Source organism: Bactrocera neohumeralis, chromosome 6 (genome assembly GCF_024586455.1).
Source record: "Bactrocera neohumeralis isolate Rockhampton chromosome 6, APGP_CSIRO_Bneo_wtdbg2-racon-allhic-juicebox.fasta_v2, whole genome shotgun sequence".
NCBI lineage: Eukaryota > Metazoa > Arthropoda > Insecta > Diptera > Tephritidae > Bactrocera > Bactrocera neohumeralis.
In genome coordinates, this window is record NC_065923.1 from 51,304,002 (window position 1) to 51,324,965 (window position 20,964).

The 20,964-nt window shown below is 37.3% G+C and overlaps 5 protein-coding genes across 7 annotated transcripts in view; 3 read left to right on the forward strand and 2 right to left on the reverse strand.

Annotated features, from left to right (window-relative positions):
• Nucleotides 1-3,195: 3,195 nt before the first annotated feature.
• On the forward strand, nt 3,196-5,102 carry LOC126762127 (Golgi reassembly-stacking protein 2). The gene has a single exon (XM_050478656.1). The coding sequence runs from the start codon at nt 3,366-3,368 to the stop codon at nt 4,836-4,838; it is 1,473 nt and encodes a 490-aa protein (XP_050334613.1). The 5' UTR covers nt 3,196-3,365; the 3' UTR covers nt 4,839-5,102.
• Nucleotides 5,103-5,168: 66 nt separating this feature from the next.
• LOC126762128 (zinc finger MYND domain-containing protein 10 homolog) lies at nt 5,169-7,254 on the forward strand. The gene is made up of 6 exons (XM_050478657.1): nt 5,169-5,600; nt 5,657-5,904; nt 5,976-6,241; nt 6,299-6,450; nt 6,515-6,957; nt 7,012-7,254. Exons 1-6 carry the CDS (start codon nt 5,400-5,402, stop codon nt 7,064-7,066), a joined length of 1,365 nt encoding a protein of 454 aa, XP_050334614.1. The 5' UTR covers nt 5,169-5,399; the 3' UTR covers nt 7,067-7,254.
• Nucleotides 7,098-8,050, reverse strand: LOC126762133 (40S ribosomal protein S12). Its single transcript, XM_050478665.1, has 3 exons — nt 7,933-8,050; nt 7,608-7,742; nt 7,098-7,541 (listed from the first exon to the last, which is right to left on the reverse strand). Exons 1-3 carry the CDS (start codon nt 7,947-7,949, stop codon nt 7,274-7,276), a joined length of 420 nt encoding a protein of 139 aa, XP_050334622.1. The 5' UTR covers nt 7,950-8,050; the 3' UTR covers nt 7,098-7,273.
• Nucleotides 8,051-9,134: 1,084 nt separating this feature from the next.
• LOC126762130 (adenosine kinase) lies at nt 9,135-11,562 on the forward strand. Of its 2 annotated transcripts, XM_050478659.1 has the most exons (5): nt 9,144-9,235; nt 9,502-9,831; nt 9,902-10,385; nt 10,456-10,626; nt 10,683-11,562. In XM_050478659.1, the coding sequence occupies exons 2-5, from the start codon at nt 9,812-9,814 to the stop codon at nt 11,046-11,048; spliced, it is 1,041 nt and encodes a 346-aa protein (XP_050334616.1). In that variant the 5' UTR covers nt 9,144-9,235; nt 9,502-9,811; the 3' UTR covers nt 11,049-11,562. The 2 variants fall into 2 exon arrangements, with proteins under 2 accessions (XP_050334617.1, XP_050334616.1); XM_050478660.1 differs by lacking the exon at nt 9,502-9,831 and having other exon boundaries at nt 9,135-9,235.
• A 2,871-nt stretch (nt 11,563-14,433) lies between these two features.
• LOC126762121 (chromodomain-helicase-DNA-binding protein Mi-2 homolog) overlaps nt 14,434-20,964 on the reverse strand; it is a 37,342-nt gene continuing 30,811 nt past the window's right edge. For both annotated transcript variants that reach the window (XM_050478644.1, XM_050478646.1), the window contains exons 5-6: nt 15,728-20,939; nt 14,434-15,655 (exon numbers count right to left, since the gene is read on the reverse strand). In XM_050478644.1, the coding sequence (XP_050334601.1) occupies nt 15,501-15,655; nt 15,728-20,939 (5,367 nt within the window). In that variant the 3' untranslated portion in view covers nt 14,434-15,500. The remainder of the gene's footprint in view (nt 15,656-15,727; nt 20,940-20,964) is intronic.

Consider the following 20,964-nt stretch of genomic DNA (forward strand, 5'->3'; position numbering starts at 1 on the left):
CGACGATTAACAGTCAGAGGTCTTACTTGGGATATCGGAATGATCAGTTAAAACTATTTTGAAAGATAATTTTGGCCTAAGAAGTGAAAGCACGATTGGTTACAAAATCACTAATTTTTTTCGAAAACAGGTCAGAAATCAATTGTCATCAATTGATCAATCAATCAATTTATTGACAGTTTTATTCGATTATTGAGGTATGGTGCACTCTGAATACTTTCTCCCCGGTCAAACTGTCAACAAGGAATTCTATTTGTGTTTATTTGTAAAAAGAGGCCCGACAACTCTTGGTTTTTGCACCACGATAAAGCACCGTCGCATACTCTATTGATTTTTCTTAATTTTTTCGCCAATTTTTAACCAATATCGTGCCGCAACCACCGTATTCGCCAGATTTAGCTCCGTGTGACTACTGGATATTCAGCAAAGTCAAACGACCGCTCCGGGGAAACCGTTTTGAGTCAATTAAAGACATTAAACGTAAACGTAAACCACTATTTCGAAGATTGGAACAAATGTTAGCACAAGTGCATTTGGCCCAAGGGGATTTTGAGCGGGACATCATAGATTTTTAAGAATAAATTAAGAACTTTAAAATTAAGAACAAAGTCTTACTATTTTTTGCTCATAGCAGTCTATGTATTACCTTGACTTTCCTCCATAACGAAGGAATATAGTTTACTTGTAGCGTCCCTTGAGAATGGGTACTAACCAGGCTGTTATGTAGTTTTGGGACTGTTGTAATTGGCTTGAAAGATTTTATAGCCGAGTATACAATGATTTGTGACACTATATCTACAGGAATGGAACATATATGTACCTCCTCCTCGGTGTTGTCTGAAGTGGGTATCCATTAGTAAGCCTAAAGACTACCCGTCCAGCTGTGGTCTGGCTTTTGAAGGTATGCGATGCTATGCATCGATTGTTCCCTTATTTTTTTAATTCGAGACGCTTCCGCCATATTCTTAATATCTTTGGAAACAGATTTCAAAGAACTCTTTTTTCCCTACCTAACCTCTTTTTTGGGAGATTACCATGGTGGTCTAACTATTTCCCGGCTACATGCTTTTTGACAAAAGATCTTTAATACTTGCCGGCAAGATTCTGTGAATTGTTTAACGAAAAAGTTTAGATCCTCTTTGCTCTTGGGTTGAAATGACGGAATCCAGAAATACTTATGTTAGTGGTAAGCTGAGACCGCTGCAACCTAGCTGAAATTGAAAAATATCTGGAGGTTAAAGAAAACATCCTAGTTGCCTTTTTAGACAGAGAAGGTGCTTTTAATAACTTCCAGCCTGTGGCCATACTGGGCATGCTTAAAGACCTGAACACCTGGAAGGACAAGGAGGGCTGTTATAATAATAATAAATTCCTGTAAGATCTAAAAAACAATGGGATACATGTTATGACCTACGCTGACGATTTGGCGGTTTCGCTAGATAAGCTAGTATAATTCGTAGTTGCCAGTATGTTTGACTGGCGAAGGTTGGCTAACGATCTAGTATGTATATAAGCGTTGCCGAGTTGTAACGCAGACACAGTTCTAGTTAGTGTAGTGAGTGCTATCGTGTTAAGAGCAAATCAGACATAAGTAAGAAATTGTTAATGAGGATAATAGTAATAGTAAAGCGTAATAGCAGGAACAGCGAAAAATGCTACTCCCATCCTCAGTTGCCATCCTTAGCGACCAAATGTGTCAAAAGTTGAACCCGTAGAAATCAGCCACCTTTGTTTGTTTTCATAGTTTTGTACACATCTAAGTTTTCAATTACAATTTTTCATAATATAAAATATCAAAACTGAAAACAAACTATTAAAAATAGTTTATATATTTATAAATAATAGCATTCGACTCTGATTTTGAGTTAGTTTAAGAAAATTTCAAGCATATTGAAGACAATTTTTATAATTACTACAGTATAACGATACTGGCAACCCTGCGTTGTGAGAGAGCAATCAGCTGACACGTTTCTACGGCAAAAATCCAAATGCCGTGGAAATCTACGGCATCCTACGGCAAAGCGGAAGGGAGTAGCGTTTTTCGCTGATCACTTAAATTGCGCTCCCAAAAGATAGGTCGTATCAGGTGACACGGGCCACGGGCTTACGTTGTTGGCTGATCACGCTATAAGGTGGGTAAAAGTAGTAATAGTAAAGCGTAAAGTACAATTAACAAATGGAATTAGAAAGAGAGATAAGTGAATAGGCATTAAATTGAGACTTTTATTTAACAATCCAGTGATGAACTCGAGAAATCCGTTGCAATATCTAAAAAGTCATACGCCTCTATAATTTCTATGAAAATGTTATCTGTGTATATTTATAGCCTTTTTCTCGATTTCCTGATTGCATGGTGTATTTCTCTTTTCGAAGTTGTGTTTTTCGATGTTTTTTAATATGAAGACTACAAATTAGTACCCAAAAAGATTTGATTTCAGATTTGCGCCTTCTCTATTCACTAACATTTTATGATTTTACGTTGTGCTGCTGTTATTCATTTATGATTTCCATTCGGGTTTTGATTATCTTCAATGCTGATGATAATGGTGAAGTTAAATTATGGATTATTATAAAACTTGCATTTAGTTGCCTTGAATATGCATTTTCTGAAACTCCTTATGTGACATGGTTGCTTGTTTGTTCATAACAATACTCTGTGGTGAATATTTATTAATTTATCAGCTGGTAGTTTCTTTACTACATTTATCAAGGGTACACGTCATTTGCAAATGATTGTCAATAATTTGGTGATACCACTGATACAAAAATATTAGTAGGCGTTTTAATATTTTATGATTCTGTTGTTGTTGTAACGGCAGAAATTCTGCCGAGTTGACAGTCCTTGGCCGGATAAAAATCCGGGTCCGTTCCGGTTTCGTAGACCCGACTGTCGTGGGAACGGATTTTATGATTCTCATTTGTGATGGTTCATTAATATTTTCTTGGCTTCAAAAGCATTTAATATTTAAGACATAAAGTTGTTTTGATGGAAGAATACAATTTGATTCAGTTTATTAATAAATTTCTAGAACTTTATTTCTTATCCTTAGTAATTCGTATATTTTAGGAATTTTGCTGAAAACTTGCAAGTATTACATTATGCGTTTTCTTAATTCATTTAATTATACATTTTATTTACGATTTCCATTGTATGGCAAGATTTGATTTTGACATTTAGGGGAAAATTTTAGAATTATTTGCTTATTATTTGATTGTGCCACGCAAAGACTTCAGAATAGTGTTTAAAAAGTTGGATTATTTTACATATATTTATTTAAAACAAATAAAGAATACATATCCACTTATTTTTTAACACCAAGTAGTGAGAGAGCTTGAAGAAGTTACACACTTCTCTATCAAACAAAATGGGTTCAAGCCATAGTGTAGAGGTTCCAGGCGGTGGCACTGAGGGATACCATGTACTGAAGGTTCAGGATAATTCCCCTGGTCAAAAGGCAGGATTAGAAGCTTTTTTCGATTTTATTGTAGCCATAGCTGGAACACGCCTTGATCAGGATAACGACATGTTAAAGGAATTATTGCGTCAAAATGTTGACAAACCTGTAAGATTAACGGTGTACTCAAGTAAAACACAAACAGTGCGCGAACTTACATTAACTCCAAGTAAAAATTGGGGTGGCCAGGGTTTGTTAGGTGTGAGCATACGTTTTTGTTCATTTGAGGGTGCAAATGAAAACGTATGGCACATTCTCGAAGTACATCCCAATTCTCCAGCTGAAATTGCTGGTTTACGTGCATATTCCGATTACGTTATTGGTGCGGATGCAATACGACATGAAAATGATGATTTGTTTACTTTAATCGAATCACATGAACAACAACCGCTTAAAATGTACGTTTACAACATTGATGACGATGCATGTCGTGAGGTAACGATTAAACCAAATTCTAACTGGGGAGGTGAGGGAGCGTTAGGTTGTGGAATTGGTTATGGATATTTACATCGTATCCCAGTACAGGCAGTGGCCTCTGTTATCAAAGCTCCCACTACAATTGAACCCGTACACTCAACGAATACGGCAAACACCATACCACCGATTTCGACAAACGTAACACCAGTTATAACACCTTCGCTGCCTTATGTTCCTCCTTTAACAAACACATTTAAGCAACCACAAACTAATGTGCCAACGGATGTTTCAAACGCAAATGTTGGGTCTGAGAACATTGCGGTTTCAACAACAACAACAGCTTCGCAACAGCCAAGTGTTTTTCAAACATATTTCAATCCAGATGCGATACCCTCAACAGCCAGCAGTGGTTTCGATACAATACATAACACAACTACAACCGAGACACAACAGATTGGTCAAGCTAACGCGTCAAATATCGCTTCTTCTATTAGCACCCAATTTTCTGCTCCAGTTGCTGCTCCCAATTCACAATCGTCACAATTCTACGTTTCTAATGTCCCACCACCGGCGAGCTTGTTTATACCCGGAGCTAGTGAACAAACAACGTCAACTGTTGCAGCACCACAGTTGCCGTATGCACAGGCTACATTACCACCAAATACACCATACGTTTCAACCGCAACGGTACCAATGTATTCAATGGCAACTCAACAACAACAACAATATATGACTGCACCAATGGCATTATCATATCCAGCTGCCCAAACAGTACCCACTTATCCACAAGTACAACCAACAGCTGGACTTTATCCGACACAGCCAACACCTATGCCGCCACAAATGTATGCGCCACAGTCAGTACCAGAATCGAATGCAACCGTTACCGGCACACCTCAGGCAGCAAATGTTCCAACAACAAGCGTGACACACATGCAAGCTATACAACAAACATTTGCGAATTAGTTAAACACAAGGGATCTTATGCAGATATATTAACTTTTATCTTTGTACTAAACTTTTTGTGTTTTATATATGTATGTATATGTTTTATTTTGCTTATTGTTTATAAAGGTCAACAATATTTACAGTTGACTGACAGAATGATTTAGTAAAATTATATTAAAGACGAATTATTAAATTTATATATGTAAATGGCAATGTGAAAAATAGATTCGAAATCTTGGAAAATATATTGATTACTAAATAACTGCATGTAACCAAACAATACATATCGTAGTTTTATTAACATTTATTTAAATACATGTATAAAGTTTTGTATAGAATGAAGTTACAACGATGATCTGTCTGTTACAAATAAGAGCATTTTCGCTTTCGTTCTCGCAACTGTCATGGGAACCACGGCATAGAAAGCTTCACCACTTCGTTGTAACATAATATTTTCACAATCACCTTAGAAACCTGTAGAAAATCATAATAATAAACTAAATCGATCAAGCAACGGGGAAAGAAAGTGTCATTTGTTAAAATTTACAATAGAAAAACTTGACTGAGGAACAGAACATTATGGCTAATTTTGTTTTCCCCGAAGAAATTTCCTATTTTATTGAGAGTATTCGTCCTTTTCAATTGGTCGATATAGGCTGCTCAAAATGGTTGGATGTTCATGAGATGATTATAAAATTAAGTCAACAAGCAATTCTCGAAGCAAGCGAACATCGTGAGGAGGAAGTGAAAGAGTTTCTTATTTCACGTGACAAGTTGAAGGTGATGGTGTGTTAAATTTAGATGTTAATATTTATATTTTTGATTTATCATGGCAGATACTCATACATGAAGCCTACAGTGTTTTTTTGTGGAAGACTCGTGTCTTACCACACTTAATTGAGATCGATCCCAATCCTCAAGCGACTTTTCTCATCTATACGGTACTATTTCATGAAGGCGCTGTAATTTCTCTATTGGATACATCCCTTTTTCATGTGAGTGCATGTGAAGCATTGCAGGATGCAGCTATTGATCTAGTTGACTATTGCGCACTGGCGGTGGCACAAGTAATAGGCTTAGTCAGGTATAAATAACATTTTTTTACTATTAAGCTATTTCTGATTTTTTTTTAATTATTTTGCTGTGGTAAATTAGCATGGGCTATCATGAAAACCAATCGAAACTTGACGTTGACGAGGCTGTATTGACAGAATTAGAGCGGCAGAAACGCGATCTGATTTATAAAATTGGTATGCGTTGCATATCAATTTTATGCTATCTTGCAGAACATGCTGATGCAATATCGTTAAGCGCTTCACGTCGCATGGTGGTCACACACGATGTACCTTGGCTAATGGCAGATTTGCTATTGTTCCGACCATGGCAAAGACGAACCGACAAAGGCATTGAACGATTTATCGGTATTGGCGATTATCCTGGTTATAAAATAATTCATAGTAAAATAATAATTATTATAGATGAAAAATGGATTGCAGTTGAGGGCGCCGATATATCGAAGATATCTAAACAAGAGGCGCAGAGTTGGTTCTGCATACAACAATTGCTATTTAACCAATCTTTGATGACATCGTATGAATTAAACGAGGAACGCAGGAAGCATCTGTCAAAGGTGACATACATTATGAGTAGTAATCTTGTCAAATTTAATATATTTTGTGCGAATGTGATTTCAGTGTCAAGCACTCTTACAAGAAACTCTATTAGACCAAATCCCACCATTGGTTGAGTTAAAGCACTACCTTTGCAATTTAAGTGTTTCTGGAAATCTTAGTGAAAACCAGAAGCAGAAAACAAATTTAGTACTTGAAGAGTTACCAGAAATACGAGAAAAGCTCATAGCTGAAGCAGAACGTATTGGTGGATTCGTTGTTGTAGCACAAAAGCAAGAAGAAATATTTCTGTGCACTGATAAAGATAAAATATTTGAAATCGCTAAACGTTTGAACACTGCTTATAATACAGATTTGCTGGCAGAAATCGAAGATAAAACTTCAGAAATAGCACAAGCCAGCACTAACGTTGAAAATAAAAGCGTAATAACGGGGAAATGTAAAATGTGTGCCACTAGTGCGGTGAAAAAATGCGCTAATTGTAAAATCATTTACTACTGTTCAAAGTAATATTATTAAATTTTATATAACTTTCAGATATAATTTGATATTTTTTGCAGAAAATGTCAACAGGAAGATTGGCCACAACACAAAAGGAATTGCATTAAAGTGTAGACACATCACTACGCGTTTAACTAAAAACCACTTTTACTAAATCGAAATTTATTATAAAAATTCCTTCTTTTTCACTTTGTAGTATTTTTTATTTATAAAAGAACTTTACTGCTCAAATAAACACGACGGGTTTTGTATTTCGTGTTCATTTACTGTCACAAATCACTATATTTGTTGTTATTTTAAAATAGGACACACACAGTGCGTTTAGCTATTTTGGCGTAAATGCTCCTTCACAACATCCAAAGCAGGTGTCTCCTCACCGAAATCCTTAATGACCACAACAGCACATCCACTGACCTTGCGTGGCTTGCCTTCTTTGTCGATCTTGCACAAACCAGACCATTCACCCAATTTCTTGTGCGAATCAACACGGATGAGAGGGATTTGATGTTCATGGCAGAGTGCGGTTACAAGTTTCTTGTAAAGATCTTCATCCATTGAATCAGCAAGGATACACAAAACAGCTTGACGCCTGAACATATAAACAAAAAATATTAATTACGAATCTTGAAAACAAAAAAACACTGCTAAAACTTACTTGTCTAAAGCTTTGCAAGCTTGATGAATACCATGCACCAAACCATCAGCGATGAGAGACTTCTTCAGCACTTCTTGTAAGGCGGTATTAATGTCCATTTTGTCTCCAATGACTGGAGCAGCGGAGGGAACATCACTATAAAAATATGTATTAATATCAATGAGCGCTTCGGAACGTGTAAAAATCATAATAAATCTGTTCATGCAGCATAGTTTCAGAAAGAATTCTTATGCAGTAGTAATTAAAATAGCATTGGCTAAGCTATTGCCGATACCTAAACTATGGCTTACTAAGACTTTAAATAAACAATCACTTTCTAACTTACACATCAACGTCAGCCATTTTTAACTAAATGAGTCGTCTCTGCACTGAAATAAGAGAACAAAAAATGTCTTATAAGTATGATGCACTTCATTAAATACAATAAAATTTTGTATTTTCTTCGGCTTAAAAATTTCATTCCTTTCGTACCTTTTTGACAACCGGAAAGAAAGGAGGTGTCAATTTAGCAACCAACTTCATTTAGCCAAAATGTCAAATTACACTTCAGTGGCGTTTATCAAGCAAGGGTTAATGGCAATGCTGCCATAAATCGGAAAGTTCTCGTTTAGAAATGGATTGCATTTTGCTACTATTGTTACCTAATCAACAACTTAACTATTATAATTCACTTCAAAGCAATAATCGAATTCAACCATAACAAATGATTCAATAAGACGAATCGGCGGCGATTCAATAAGACGGTCAGTTCCTAACATTAAAAAAACTGTCCTCAAAAAACCCGAAAATTAAATGAAAGCCTCTCGTTTTTAATTCATAAATAAATAGAATAAGAGGAAAATCATATTTTATCATGTTAGAGTCAATTACATCCAAATATGCGATGTGAATATATGAAAGATGATCAGTGTAAGAGCAAGTGTTTTATTTTTAAATACCGTATATGCGGTAGAAACAACTACGTTACGAAGAAGAATGAGTATTCAGCTGTTTATATAAGTAGAGACCTTGCGATTTAATGGTTTCGTTTTAATTAATATATAATTATTGAATATTAATATATTAATTAATCCCATCGTGTAACCTCTGTATTGGAACAAAATGAGACATTTGATAACATATGATTGTAGGTCAAACTTGCCATCTGTTTTAGCATTTATTAGTGATTGGTGGATGCCGTAAATTATCATTGTAACCGATATTTACTTCCAAAAAGATAACATTTACAATTAGTATATCTATAAATTGGCGTCTACACAAAATTACGTGGAAAAACATTTATATAAATTCTATATAAAATATATACCCCGTAGAAGCTTGACAGTTGGGTGTATTCAAATTGAACACAAGCAACATACCCCTTTGCATATGTTTATGTTTTCATTAGTATGGGTATGAAGATTGTATCAAGTGCCATGTGTTTTTAGCGGTTTCTTCTAATTGCTTTCTTGCTTCCATGGGTAAACGTGTGGTCAAGGTGGTCAGTTTACTCGCAGTTTTCCTATAATTTTTCTAACTTGTTAATAAAGTTTTGTGTACAAAAACTCGTCACTTTGGTTGTGAGACTACTGAAACTTAACAGAAGGGTTGACATTTGCAGCTATTTACATAATGAGCGAGCAGCTAAGGTATGCCATATAAATATTACAAAATGACTAGGTCTCATCGTGATTCTCATATATTACTATTACTATTACTGGAAGGTTAAACATTTTTTATGCCCTTGTCAGAGATAAGTGTAAACTGATAAGTATTAATCTCTAAATTATGGGTTCATAAATATAAATAATTATATGTACACATCTGTATGTATATAGTCTGCTGTGCTCAAAACTTAGCTTACACTTTTATATATTATCGTATTTGACTTTTGTTTTGTCATTATTATGTATAGTTGACGTACTGCTTTATTTGAGTTGGTTCAAAAGATGTTCAGCATGATTTGGAATTTTAGTTTGACGTCATTAAGCTGATTATTGACTGATAATTGATCTTGCTTGTAATATTCGACCGGAAATTGTCACACCAACTTACGTATGCGTACCACATCCGATAATAAATATGTAAACATATGTATGTATGCGTGCATATAAACCCAATGTTCCCATTGGGATTTCAATCCATTCAACTTTACTTATTGCGATTTCTTACGTTACGTCAAACGATCTTTCGGAAAAAAACTTGAAATTCCGAAAATTTTTATAATGCATTCGCACACACAAATGTAAATATTTGAGTGTTTTCATAAATATTTTAATCTCGTTTTCTAATTATTTGAAGATCTTTTTCTCCAGGCAAGGAATATTGGTCGGGTGCGGAAATCCGTTGCTCGATATATCGGCAACTGTGGATGACAATTTTCTGCAAAAGTACGATTTAAAACCAAATGATGCGATATTGGCTGCTGAAAAGCATATGCCGCTTTACAAAGAGTTAGTGGAGAAGTATAATGCTGAATTTATTGCTGGTGGTTCTGTGCAGAATTCATTACGAGTATGTCAGTGGATGTTGCAGAAGCCTAATACGGCTGTATTCTTCGGTTGCATTGGCCATGATAGTTATGGAGATATCTTAGATGAGCGAGCACGATCAAACGGCGTGGATGTACATTATCAACGTACCAATGACGCGCCCACAGGTACTTGTGGTGTTCTAATTACCGGCACACATCGTTCGTTATGTGCAAACTTAGCTGCGGCCAATCATTTTACCATAGACCATTTGCTTACACCTGAAAAACAGAAGCTCGTGGACAATGCCGAGTATTTTTATATATCTGTAGGTGTATTACCTAAATTCTCTTTATGTTTATTTGTGTGCTCATATTAATATTTAATCAATTTTGCAGGGTTTCTTCCTTACGGTTAGCCCGCCAAGCATTCAGCATATTGCCCAACATGCGCACAAACATAATCGCACTTTTCTTATGAACTTGAGTGCACCATTCTTATCGCAATTTTTCCGTGAACCATTAATGGCTGCATTACCTTACGTGGATATACTTTTCGGGAATGAATTGGTAGCAATTGTGATTTTATGAAATTCAATTTTGTATTGATTGTTTTGTTTCCACAGGAAGCGGAAGCATTCGCAGCTGCTCAAGGTTGGGATGATAAGGAATTGAAAGAGATTGGAAAGAAAATGTTGGCTTTACCTAAACAGAATTCCAATAGACCACGTATAGTGGTCTTGACACAAGGTCATTTACCTGTATTACTCATACAAGAGAATTCCATTGAAGAATTTCCAGTAGAACGTTTAGAGCCCAACGAAATCGTCGACACAAATGGTGCTGGCGACGCATTCGTTGGTGGTTTTTTGGCACAGTACATACAAAAGAAGCCACTGAGCGTCTGCATACGCTCAGGAATATGGGCAGCAAGACAAATTATCCAGCGTAGTGGCTGCACGTTCGACGGTTTACCTGATTTCAAGGAATAATTATACAGACTAGAAAGAAATCAATAAAAACGCGAATTTTTTTATATTAAATACATTCGATTCGCATGATTCGAAAAAATAATTTTGTACTACTTAAAAACCGCGTACGCATTATTGTCCTGTTGATTACCTAAGGTCTATCACAAACGCTACCACTTAACAAAGACGAGTTTAAATTGCAGCAAAGCAATAAAATTTTAATAATGAGTGATTTTTATGGCAATACGCTTGATGGTGCACAAAAATTCATTGTTCTTTGACAAATTATGAAAGTTAACTAATAAAAATTTAAAAAGAAGGCAATTAAAAACTTTTGTAAATACAAATACATATGCTTGTATCTTGTTTATGGGCTTTCTCTGGGTTATTTCCCTATTTATGATTTGTTATTACTAATATGGGTGTAGGGAAATAGTAACGTGTACTAAAAAAGATTTTGTAAAATTCTTTAATATGTTTTTGTTAATATTCCATTGTAAAACTAAAATTATACAGACAATAAAAAACCTTTTTTAATTTGGAAATGTATCAATAATGAAAAAAAAAACAAAATTGAACTGCGGTAAGACTCGCTTAATGCGAAACGAGGCTATCTTACCATGTAAATAATCGGGATAGGTATTAAATTTAATAGTTAAATAAAAAATAAAAACAAATATTTCTTACAAAAATAAAAACAATATAAACGAACACATGTACTTATAAAAACCAATTGGTTTGAAGTCACTTAGATCATTAGTTCTATTTTTGGTTTCAAATTTTCTGCTTTTTTGTCAAGAAAGCATATTTTTGCGTTGTCAAAAGTTGTTGGTAAGTGGATTAAGCATCTTTCAATAATTTCTCCCTCAAAATTCCTTGTGTCAATATTTGCGTCATCGTCTACTTTTGCAAACATCAGCCGTAATGTCAGAATCAAGTAATAAGCCTTTAAATTGGATCTTACACCAATTGTATATATGTATATGTATGTATGTAGACATATGTGTACTAGGATGGACAATTTCTCACATGTCGTAAATGATAAAAATTTACCGTTGTCATCGGATTGCGTTTGTATTATTTCTTTAACTTTTTATTATTTGGCCTCATCTTATTTTTTTATTAAAAAAATTGCTGCATCAATTGTAAAATTAACAAGTAAGGTAGTGCTAAGTTCGGGTGCAACCGAACATTTTGCAACTTGCAAAAATCAAAGCCGGGGAAATACTTTAAAGTGTAAAACCAATCATATAGAGTGAAGTCAGTCGGATGTTCGAAAACCCTGATATTAGTTATATGGGGACTAAGGGAAGTATTGGTCCGATTCAACCCATTTTTGACATACAGACATACCATTATAAGAGAAGGATTATTCCTTAATTTCAGATATATATGTATATCACACATCGACCGAAATTTTCGATCAAAAGTCAACTATAGGTACCGGGGTCTATATATTCGGTACCTAGGGGCTTAAACAGTTTTTATTTTATTTAAATAATTTTTGATCGTAAGGTGGCACACATTAAAGACATTATTAATGCAAAGTTTTATCCCGTTATATTAATTGCTTCTTGATTTGTGTACTGGAAACTTGCCGAATGAAGTGGTATTTAAAGTTGTTCTATATGGGAAGTAGGCGTGGTTATTGTCCGATTTCGCTCATTTTCACAATGTGACAGAAAAATATGAAAACAATACAACGTACCAAATTTTGTCGAAAGCGGTCAGTCGGGTCTCGAGATATGGGATTTCACCAAAAAGTGGTGGTCCAATTTTCACACCGACTCTCATAAAGCTCTCTCAAATACAAATTAACACAGATCCAAACGGGGTTAGATCGTCGACCCAAACGGGGTTAGATCTCCTACTTATCCAGAATAGACCCTGACATACCCAATGTATGTACATATGTATGTCCTGCATGCAACGAGTCTCCGCATGACACTGACCACCTCTTTGCATGCCCTACCAACTCCACTCATCTAACACCCTTTTCCCTTTGGTCCGGCCCCGTCAAAACAGCACGTTTCCTGGGCCTCCCGTTAGATGACGTCGATGACAACACAGATAACCCTCACCATCCTAACGGTTAACAGTAGCGTTATTATATGGGGAGTGAACGGGTTTTCATCCGATTTGGTCCATTTTCACAATATTGGTAGGAGTTTTTATAATATTCGAGCTGAGCGAATTTGGTTGTTGTAGCTTAAGTGGTTTAGGAGATATATACATTCAACTTATTAGATGGCGGAGCCACTCCCACTTTTTCAAAATTTTTTCCCAAAGGTGCTCTGGCGATTTGTGGGTGTGGCAGTGGTCCGATTACGCGCTTCACCGAACTCGAACTTTTTTGTTCTAAGAAACCCGCGTACCAAGTTTCACCAAGATATCTCAATTTTTACTCAAGTTACAGCTTGCACGGATGGACGGACAGACAGACAGTCAACCGGACAACAAAAAAACGTTAACCTCGGATGCAGCGAAGATATAATACTCATGAGTGCATTTCTTTTGGCATAAAAGGGTTTAAAAGGATCTTTAGCTTGACCTTTTTCGACAAATAAGTAGCTTCTTGGGAATATAATGACGTGTGTGGAGTTTGAAAGACTAGTTGGGTTATATACAGACGAACAAGGTTAAATCCAATCAGTGTGATGAACATTTATGTACTTCCATATTACATTATTTTTTTCTATCATTACTGCAGTTTCGAGAAATACAAGCTCCTACGTGATGAGGTGTTTGATTTGACTCAAACGCTTGGACTCTACAGTGGATTGGGCAGAAATTTCCCTTTACTGTTCTGCCAACTGTTTTTCCAACTTTGTGCTATAATCTAAAAAAAACAAATTGGATATCGTAGGCTTAAAATACACTAAGAGTTCATAATAGGAACAATTAGTACCAACGATGATATTAACAATATAACAAAAAAAACTTTTTTACGTAATTGAATTTGAAAATCGGAATAGCTGTTTTCCATTAAAATTTGCGTCGACATGTGATCACATACACATGTTAAAATAAAAACCGAAACAAACTAAACTATTTCTGTTACTATACTTATGTGTGTACATCCGTTGATGTCGAAAAAAGCTGTGCCTAACCTTCACTAAGCAACAAAAAAATTAAAATGTTTAGGTTGTTAGGCCTTTCCGTTGTTGTGGTTATAGCGGCTGCATTCTGTCGGGTTGGCAGTATTTGGGCGGATAAAAATCTGGGTCTGTTCCGGTTACGTAAACCCGACTGTCGTGGGAATGGGCCTTTGTTTCGTGTCGATAGTTGGTTCCGTTCCGATAACTAATGTCAAGACTAAATATCTCAATGCAAAAGCAAATATGTATAATAACAGTCTAATGTAAATTAATCGAATTCACACTCAAAATGCTAAAAAGAATAGGCATTTTATATTTCTCCCATTTATTACACATACAGATTAATGTTCGTTAATAATGCAATATTTATTGTAATGTAATCATACGTGTCTTTTGGAATCGAATACTAGTAGCTTGGATGAATGCTTTGTAAAACACACCTTAAAAATTATTATTTTTGTTATGTTTGCATAACTATTGTTTGAATAAGTTGACATTGAGATTTAATAATTCAAATTGTATATTGATGGTTCGATTATGGATATCATTACTATTGGAATACATGTTTATATTTGGAGACTATTGTTGAGAAAAATGCGTGTTTTCAGAACTACCAAAATTTCATGTACTCTACAACATTTCCTACTCAGTAAGCTCAAACGAAGAAAAGTACTATCTCGAATGTGTTTACTAACAAAACCTGCTATGTATAAGCTTTTTTTTTTGTCGAGAGTTCATGTTTCATTTAAAATCTCATTTATCTTTAGAATCAAAATTAATCATAATAGTGTTTATTTATTTTATTTTTATCACATCAACTTGTTTTGAGAAAATTATCTGGAGATGTTTTGGAGGATACATATTGAACATAAGTATGGAAATATCTATTGTTTTCCAGTTAATGTTCTATGTAAACTCAAGCTAAAATTTCTTTTAGTTTATTTTGTCATCATTATATTTTATGAATTGAATTTAATATTTTGAAGTTTTAATTTTTTTTTTATAAATTTGATAAATCTTATTACGAATTATTTTGATATCTGTAATTGTTGTGTGATGTATCAGCATGATTGTTGTAGAGCACGTAAATTGGCAATTTGTCGTCATCTATGTATGTATGTAGGTATATAATTATTGTAAGTCTATTACTTAAATGCTACAAATAAATTTTTATCTGTAAAAATAAGTTTTAATAGTTAAGATCTGCATTTCGATAGTTTACCACTAAACATAGTATGTATGTATGAATGTTTAAATACATCTCATTGCATGTTTATCTAGATAAGACATGAGTTAAAATTTTTAAATTAAACAGTAGGAAAAGTTTGTATTTGTATATATATTAAAAATAACACAAAATAATTAGGTAAATAATTTAATTGTTGGCCGCGCTGCTGCCAGAAGCGTTCGACAACTGTCCAGGCACGGAGAATTGCGGTCTGAAGGCGGCGAAATTGCCTGCTGGCCCACCAGCAAAGGCGGGCAAAGTAGTGCCTTGAAAACCGGCTGGAAACTGAGCCATCAATTGCGCTTTTGGAGAAAAAAATTATAAATATTAAAATAAAAATTTATGCTGCAAAGATAAAATTTATAAATACATACCCGCATTGGATGTGTTGCCGGCAGTTGCAGCCAAACGGGAAAGTATTGAACGCTCGGACATTTGCAGACGTTGCGCCACGGGCGGTATACGTGCCAGTGTGGCTGGTAGGCGTGACACGTCACTCTTCATATCGGATAACAACTCCTCCAGTTGATTCAACACTTTGTGCAGTACTGCATTAGCTGGTTTATTGCCGGCCAAAGATTCTTTGCTTAAATGTTGATGCGACTCGGCAAGACATTCGACTTCAGCGAAACGTGCATTCAACGACATTGCCGGATGATTAGGATCTTGCGCCAAATTCAGGAAGGCGGCACGACGCAACTGCTCCTCAATAACCAACGCTTGTTCGAGCAACTTAAAACGACGCGCTAAAAATTTATTTTTGATTTCCAAGAAATTGCCTTTACCAACGTCCATTTTGAAGGGTTCATTGATGATAGCAAAACGAATATCGTTTTGTATATCTTGCCAACGGCCATAACCGTGTGTCACTATACCTGCTAGCAGCCAGTAGTCGTGTCGACGATGCCAGATTTCATATTCACGACCTGGCACGGCAGCTTTCTCTTCATTTAACCAAAGTGTGTGCAATTCGGTAAAACCGCCATCGGCAATGTTGAACATAAATTTACGTTTCAATACCTCGAGACTCTCTTCAATCTTCGGCTTTTGTTCCTTAGCATTGTTATTGCCGGCTGTACCACTCGAAGTGTTGGCTATTGGTTTTTCCAGTTCTCCATCTTCCTTGACAATCATCACGTCATCGTCATCATCATCAATGATGGTCGTAGTTGGTTCCTCTTTAGGCTTTTGTTCTGATTTACTTTCATCTTTAACCGTTTTATTGGCGTCTTCCTTGAAATCCTTTGCATCCCTTATTGTGGAAGCACTCTCTACCTCCTTTTTCATATCACTACCTTCGGCCGTCTCAACTTTAACATCTTTGTCAAGTTCGCCCACTGTTTTATCTTTCTCGTCACTTTTTTCTAATTTCACATCACCGCTAGATGAGGACACTTCGACCTTGTGTTCATCTTTTGTCTCACTATTCACATCTGGCGTTAGTTCCTTATCGCCACTCGAAGTTGTGCCCATTTCACTCTCTTTCTTGATTTCATCACCAGCAGCTGTACCTGCAGTGCCCAATTTATCGTCACCCTTTTCGGATGCTGGCGCTGGACTTGGTGCCGCACTGGTAGCTGGCGTGGCACTTGTACTAGTCGTCGCACTCTTATCCTCAATTGCTTTCGACGCTTCAGTCTCAGCACCAACTGCTACTGTTTGACCATCCGCCAGCTTTGGCAGTCCACCTATTTGTCCCCGGACTGGCTCACACGGTTTCAATATTAGTTCTGGCATACTGTAGTAACCGTTTATGTGCTCGAACTCCTGCACTTTCTTGCGAATCAAAGACATAACACCAATACGTGTCAGCACATGTTGCCGTGACAAACCTTCACGCGGAACACCGTCAGCAAAAGCTTCAGCGTTATCCGCGCCTGGCTCACAAAGGTGACGCATAAAAAGCGAAACATAAGCTTTAAAATTACGCTCAGACTTGCCGCGTAAATCGCGCACCAGCCATTGCGAATTGAAGGCGTCCTGTGGCGGCATTCCGAAACGCATAATGGCATTTAGGAAACTCTTGCGTTGACGCGCATTAAAACCTAATACTTCGATGTTGCCACCGACACGTGCCAATAATGGTGGCAATGGACGATCGTCGCGACGCTCAACACGACGTTTCGCCTTACGGCCTTCTCCTCCACCATTCTGCTCATCGAAATCATCATCGCCTCCATCTTCATCAGAGCCAGCCGAGTAATCCGAATTATATTCAGATGCATTGTCCTGCCAGTTACCGTCATCGCGCGTTGTGTCCGCCGGGACCACACCACCATCTGTGTAATTGACCTGTTTACGCACACGTTTGCCCTTGCCAAGGGTACGGCTGACATCTTCTTGATGCTGCTCGTAGTGATGTCGCAGCAATTTCACCCAATAAGCCGGATCAGAATTCTCAGCTTCTTGCTTAATAATTTCCGTTTCTTCTTCTTCGTCCTCTTCTTTGGTGGCATATGAAGCTACTTTAAATGAGGACAAGTACTCATTAGCCCAGGACTCTTTTTCTTCAATACCACGATTCGAACGATCTAGCAACTCAGCAACTGCTTTATCATCATAATGAATTGCTTCTTCCTTATCGCCATCCTCTTTAAAGAGTTCCTCAGTGCCGAAACGTAAAATATCATCCAACTCCTGCTTGGTGAAATTCGCGCCCTTACCTCCCATGCCGGGACGGACCACTAAATGGGTCAACATCATTTTACGCTTCGCCACCTGTGTGACACGTTCCTCCACAGAATTACGTGTTACAAAACGATAAATCATCACTTTGTTTGCCTGTCCAATACGATGAGCACGCGAAAATGCCTGTATGTCATTATGTGGATTCCAATCAGAATCATAAATGATGACTGTGTCAGCTGTAGCTAAATTAATACCCAAACCTCCAGCGCGTGTACTGAGCAAGAAGACGAATTGTTGTGCTCCAGGTGCGTTAAAACGATCTATCGCCTCTTGACGCAAATTGCCAGTGATGCCACCATCAATGCGTTCATACTTGTAACCTTCACCTTCGAGGAAATCTTCCAATATATCCAACATTTTCGTCATCTGTGAAAAGATTAGTACACGATGTCCTTGCTCTTTAAGTTGTTTTAACATTTTAGAGAGTAAAACCAATTTGCCAGCTGCCTTAGTCAATGCATTTATTTCATACATGCCGCCAGCGGTCGTTGGTGCCTCTTCGGATGCCGAAGGGAATAAATAAGGATGGTTACAACATTTTTTCAGATCCATCATAACGTTGATGAGCGAGCATGAATTGCCGCCACTCTTCGAATTCAGCGCCTCGTAATTTTTGGTCAAAATAAATTTGTAGAATTTCTTTTGCATAGCCGAAAGTTCCACACGTACAATGAATTCCGATTTCGACGGCATATTCTTCAACACGTCAGCTTTGAGACGACGCAACATATGCGGTCCAAGCATTTCATGTAATCGTTTCACCTGCTCTTCCTTCGATACATCGGCAAATTCATTTTGGAAAGCATTTAAATCGCTAAATTTGTCACGACTTAAGAAATTCAGCAAATGGAACAGCTCCTCTAGATTATTTTGCAAAGGTGTACCAGTCAGCAACATCCTATATGCAATATTGTAACTGTTTAAAATACGGAAAAATTTACTTTGATTACTCTTCAAGCGATGTGCCTCATCTACGACCAACACTGCCCAATCGATTGAACCCAGACAAGCAGCGTCCATGGAAATTAACTCATAACTGGTCAACAATACATTAAATTTAAATTGAGTGGTGCGTAGACGTGATGCTTTGCCGCCACGTATGGCACCTTCTTCAAACGATAACTCATTCTCGCGTATTACGGCACGGGAATCCTTGTCGCCCACATATGTGATGCAGTAAAAATCTGGCGCCCACAATTCGAATTCACGTTCCCAATTAATGATGGTGGACAATGGCACTGCTACCAGAAATGGTCCTTTGCAGTGACCCTCTTTATATAAAGAGTACAAGAAAGTGACCGTTTGTATAGTTTTGCCCAGACCCATCTCATCGGCCAATATGGTATCGATGCCTTGACCCCAAGAATAGCGCAACCAATTGATACCTTCGATCTGATAAGGATGCAGTTGCATGCCAGTTTCTTCCAAAAATTGTGGTTGACCCTCGTATTTCTTTTTTAAGTCTGTTGTTGGTTTTTCTGGGGGTGGTGTAAAGCGACGTTGTACACGTTCTTCATCCTCAAGCTCCTTTACCTTCGATTTACGACCCTTTTTACCCTTCTTACCAACACGTGAAGTTGTCGACTCTGAAGTGCAAGCCGCACGTAAGTCTTGATAATAATCAATCGCCTGTTTTAGACCAGGGATATCATCAGTTTCATCCTCCCATGTAGACTTATCGTAAGGCAAGTCACGCCATTTTACCAAATACATAGTTGTACCGTCACGTGTAGTACGGTGGTTAATAACGCGTTGCACAATCAGCCACTCAGGCTTCACACCATTGCGATAGAAGCGCTCCTCCAAATCCTTCTTGTATTCTTCATTCTCATCTTCGACTTGAATGCCACCTTTTGCCTTGTGGCGCTGTATGCGTTGATAACGTGAATCTGCCTCGTCTAGGGATTCCTCGAACTTCGGTGGCTCCTCCATGTCATATTTACGTTGGAATGAACGTATCATTAGTGGATGATGCACATCCATATGAACCTCAGAAACCCACTCGCAATGCCAATATGACATGTTGTGCCATTTCACAAAGTACTCGCGCATTCGAGTTTTGGGTTTCTTCGATGTTGACGGCTCATTTGATTCAATCCAACGCCATGTAATAATTTTCTCTGCCTTGCCCGATAGCGGCGGACAGCTACAGCGTGGACATTTCCAATCGCCATCTGGTATTGTGTCTAATGGTGGGTTCAGACAGAAAGTGTGATAGGCTGATGGACATGAATCACAACACAACAACTCGCCGCCGTCTTTGCACACTCGACAAAACTCTTGATGCTCATCGTCATCCTCCTCTTCGGCAGCACCACCATCTGCCTCACAATGCGGACACGACCATTTACCTTCCGGTGCTTCATCCAATTCTGGTTCCAAACAAACCAAATGATAAGCACGTGGACATGTATCGCAAAGTATTATTTCACCGCCCTGTTGGCATACTTCACAATAGTCCTGATGTTCATGTTCACCTTCTTCACCATCTGGGAATCGACTGGTAGTTTTTAATTTCTTCTTCTTTTTAAACTTATTGCCGATTTTGGTTTTTGCTTTTTTACGCACAACAGGTGCAGCATTAGCATCATCGGCAGGTTCTTCAATTTTTTCGGCAGGAGCGGCTACTTCTTTCTCATCGGCACTATCATCGGATTTTTGTAACATTTTTTCAAATTCCAAGTCGGAATCACGTTCGGAAGCTCCACTAGCATCTTGATCTTCGTCAGAGCTGCCACGTTTACGTTTGCCGAATTTAATCTTCAATGTTGGCACTTTGCCGGCTCGTCGGCCCTTTTTGCTACTTGAGCGACCACCACGCTTACGGCGAGAACGTGATGTTTCTTTTTCCTCCTCCTCATCTTCCTCCTCTTCTTCTTCTTCATATATATCGTCCGGCTATTTGAAAGAGAATAACATAAAT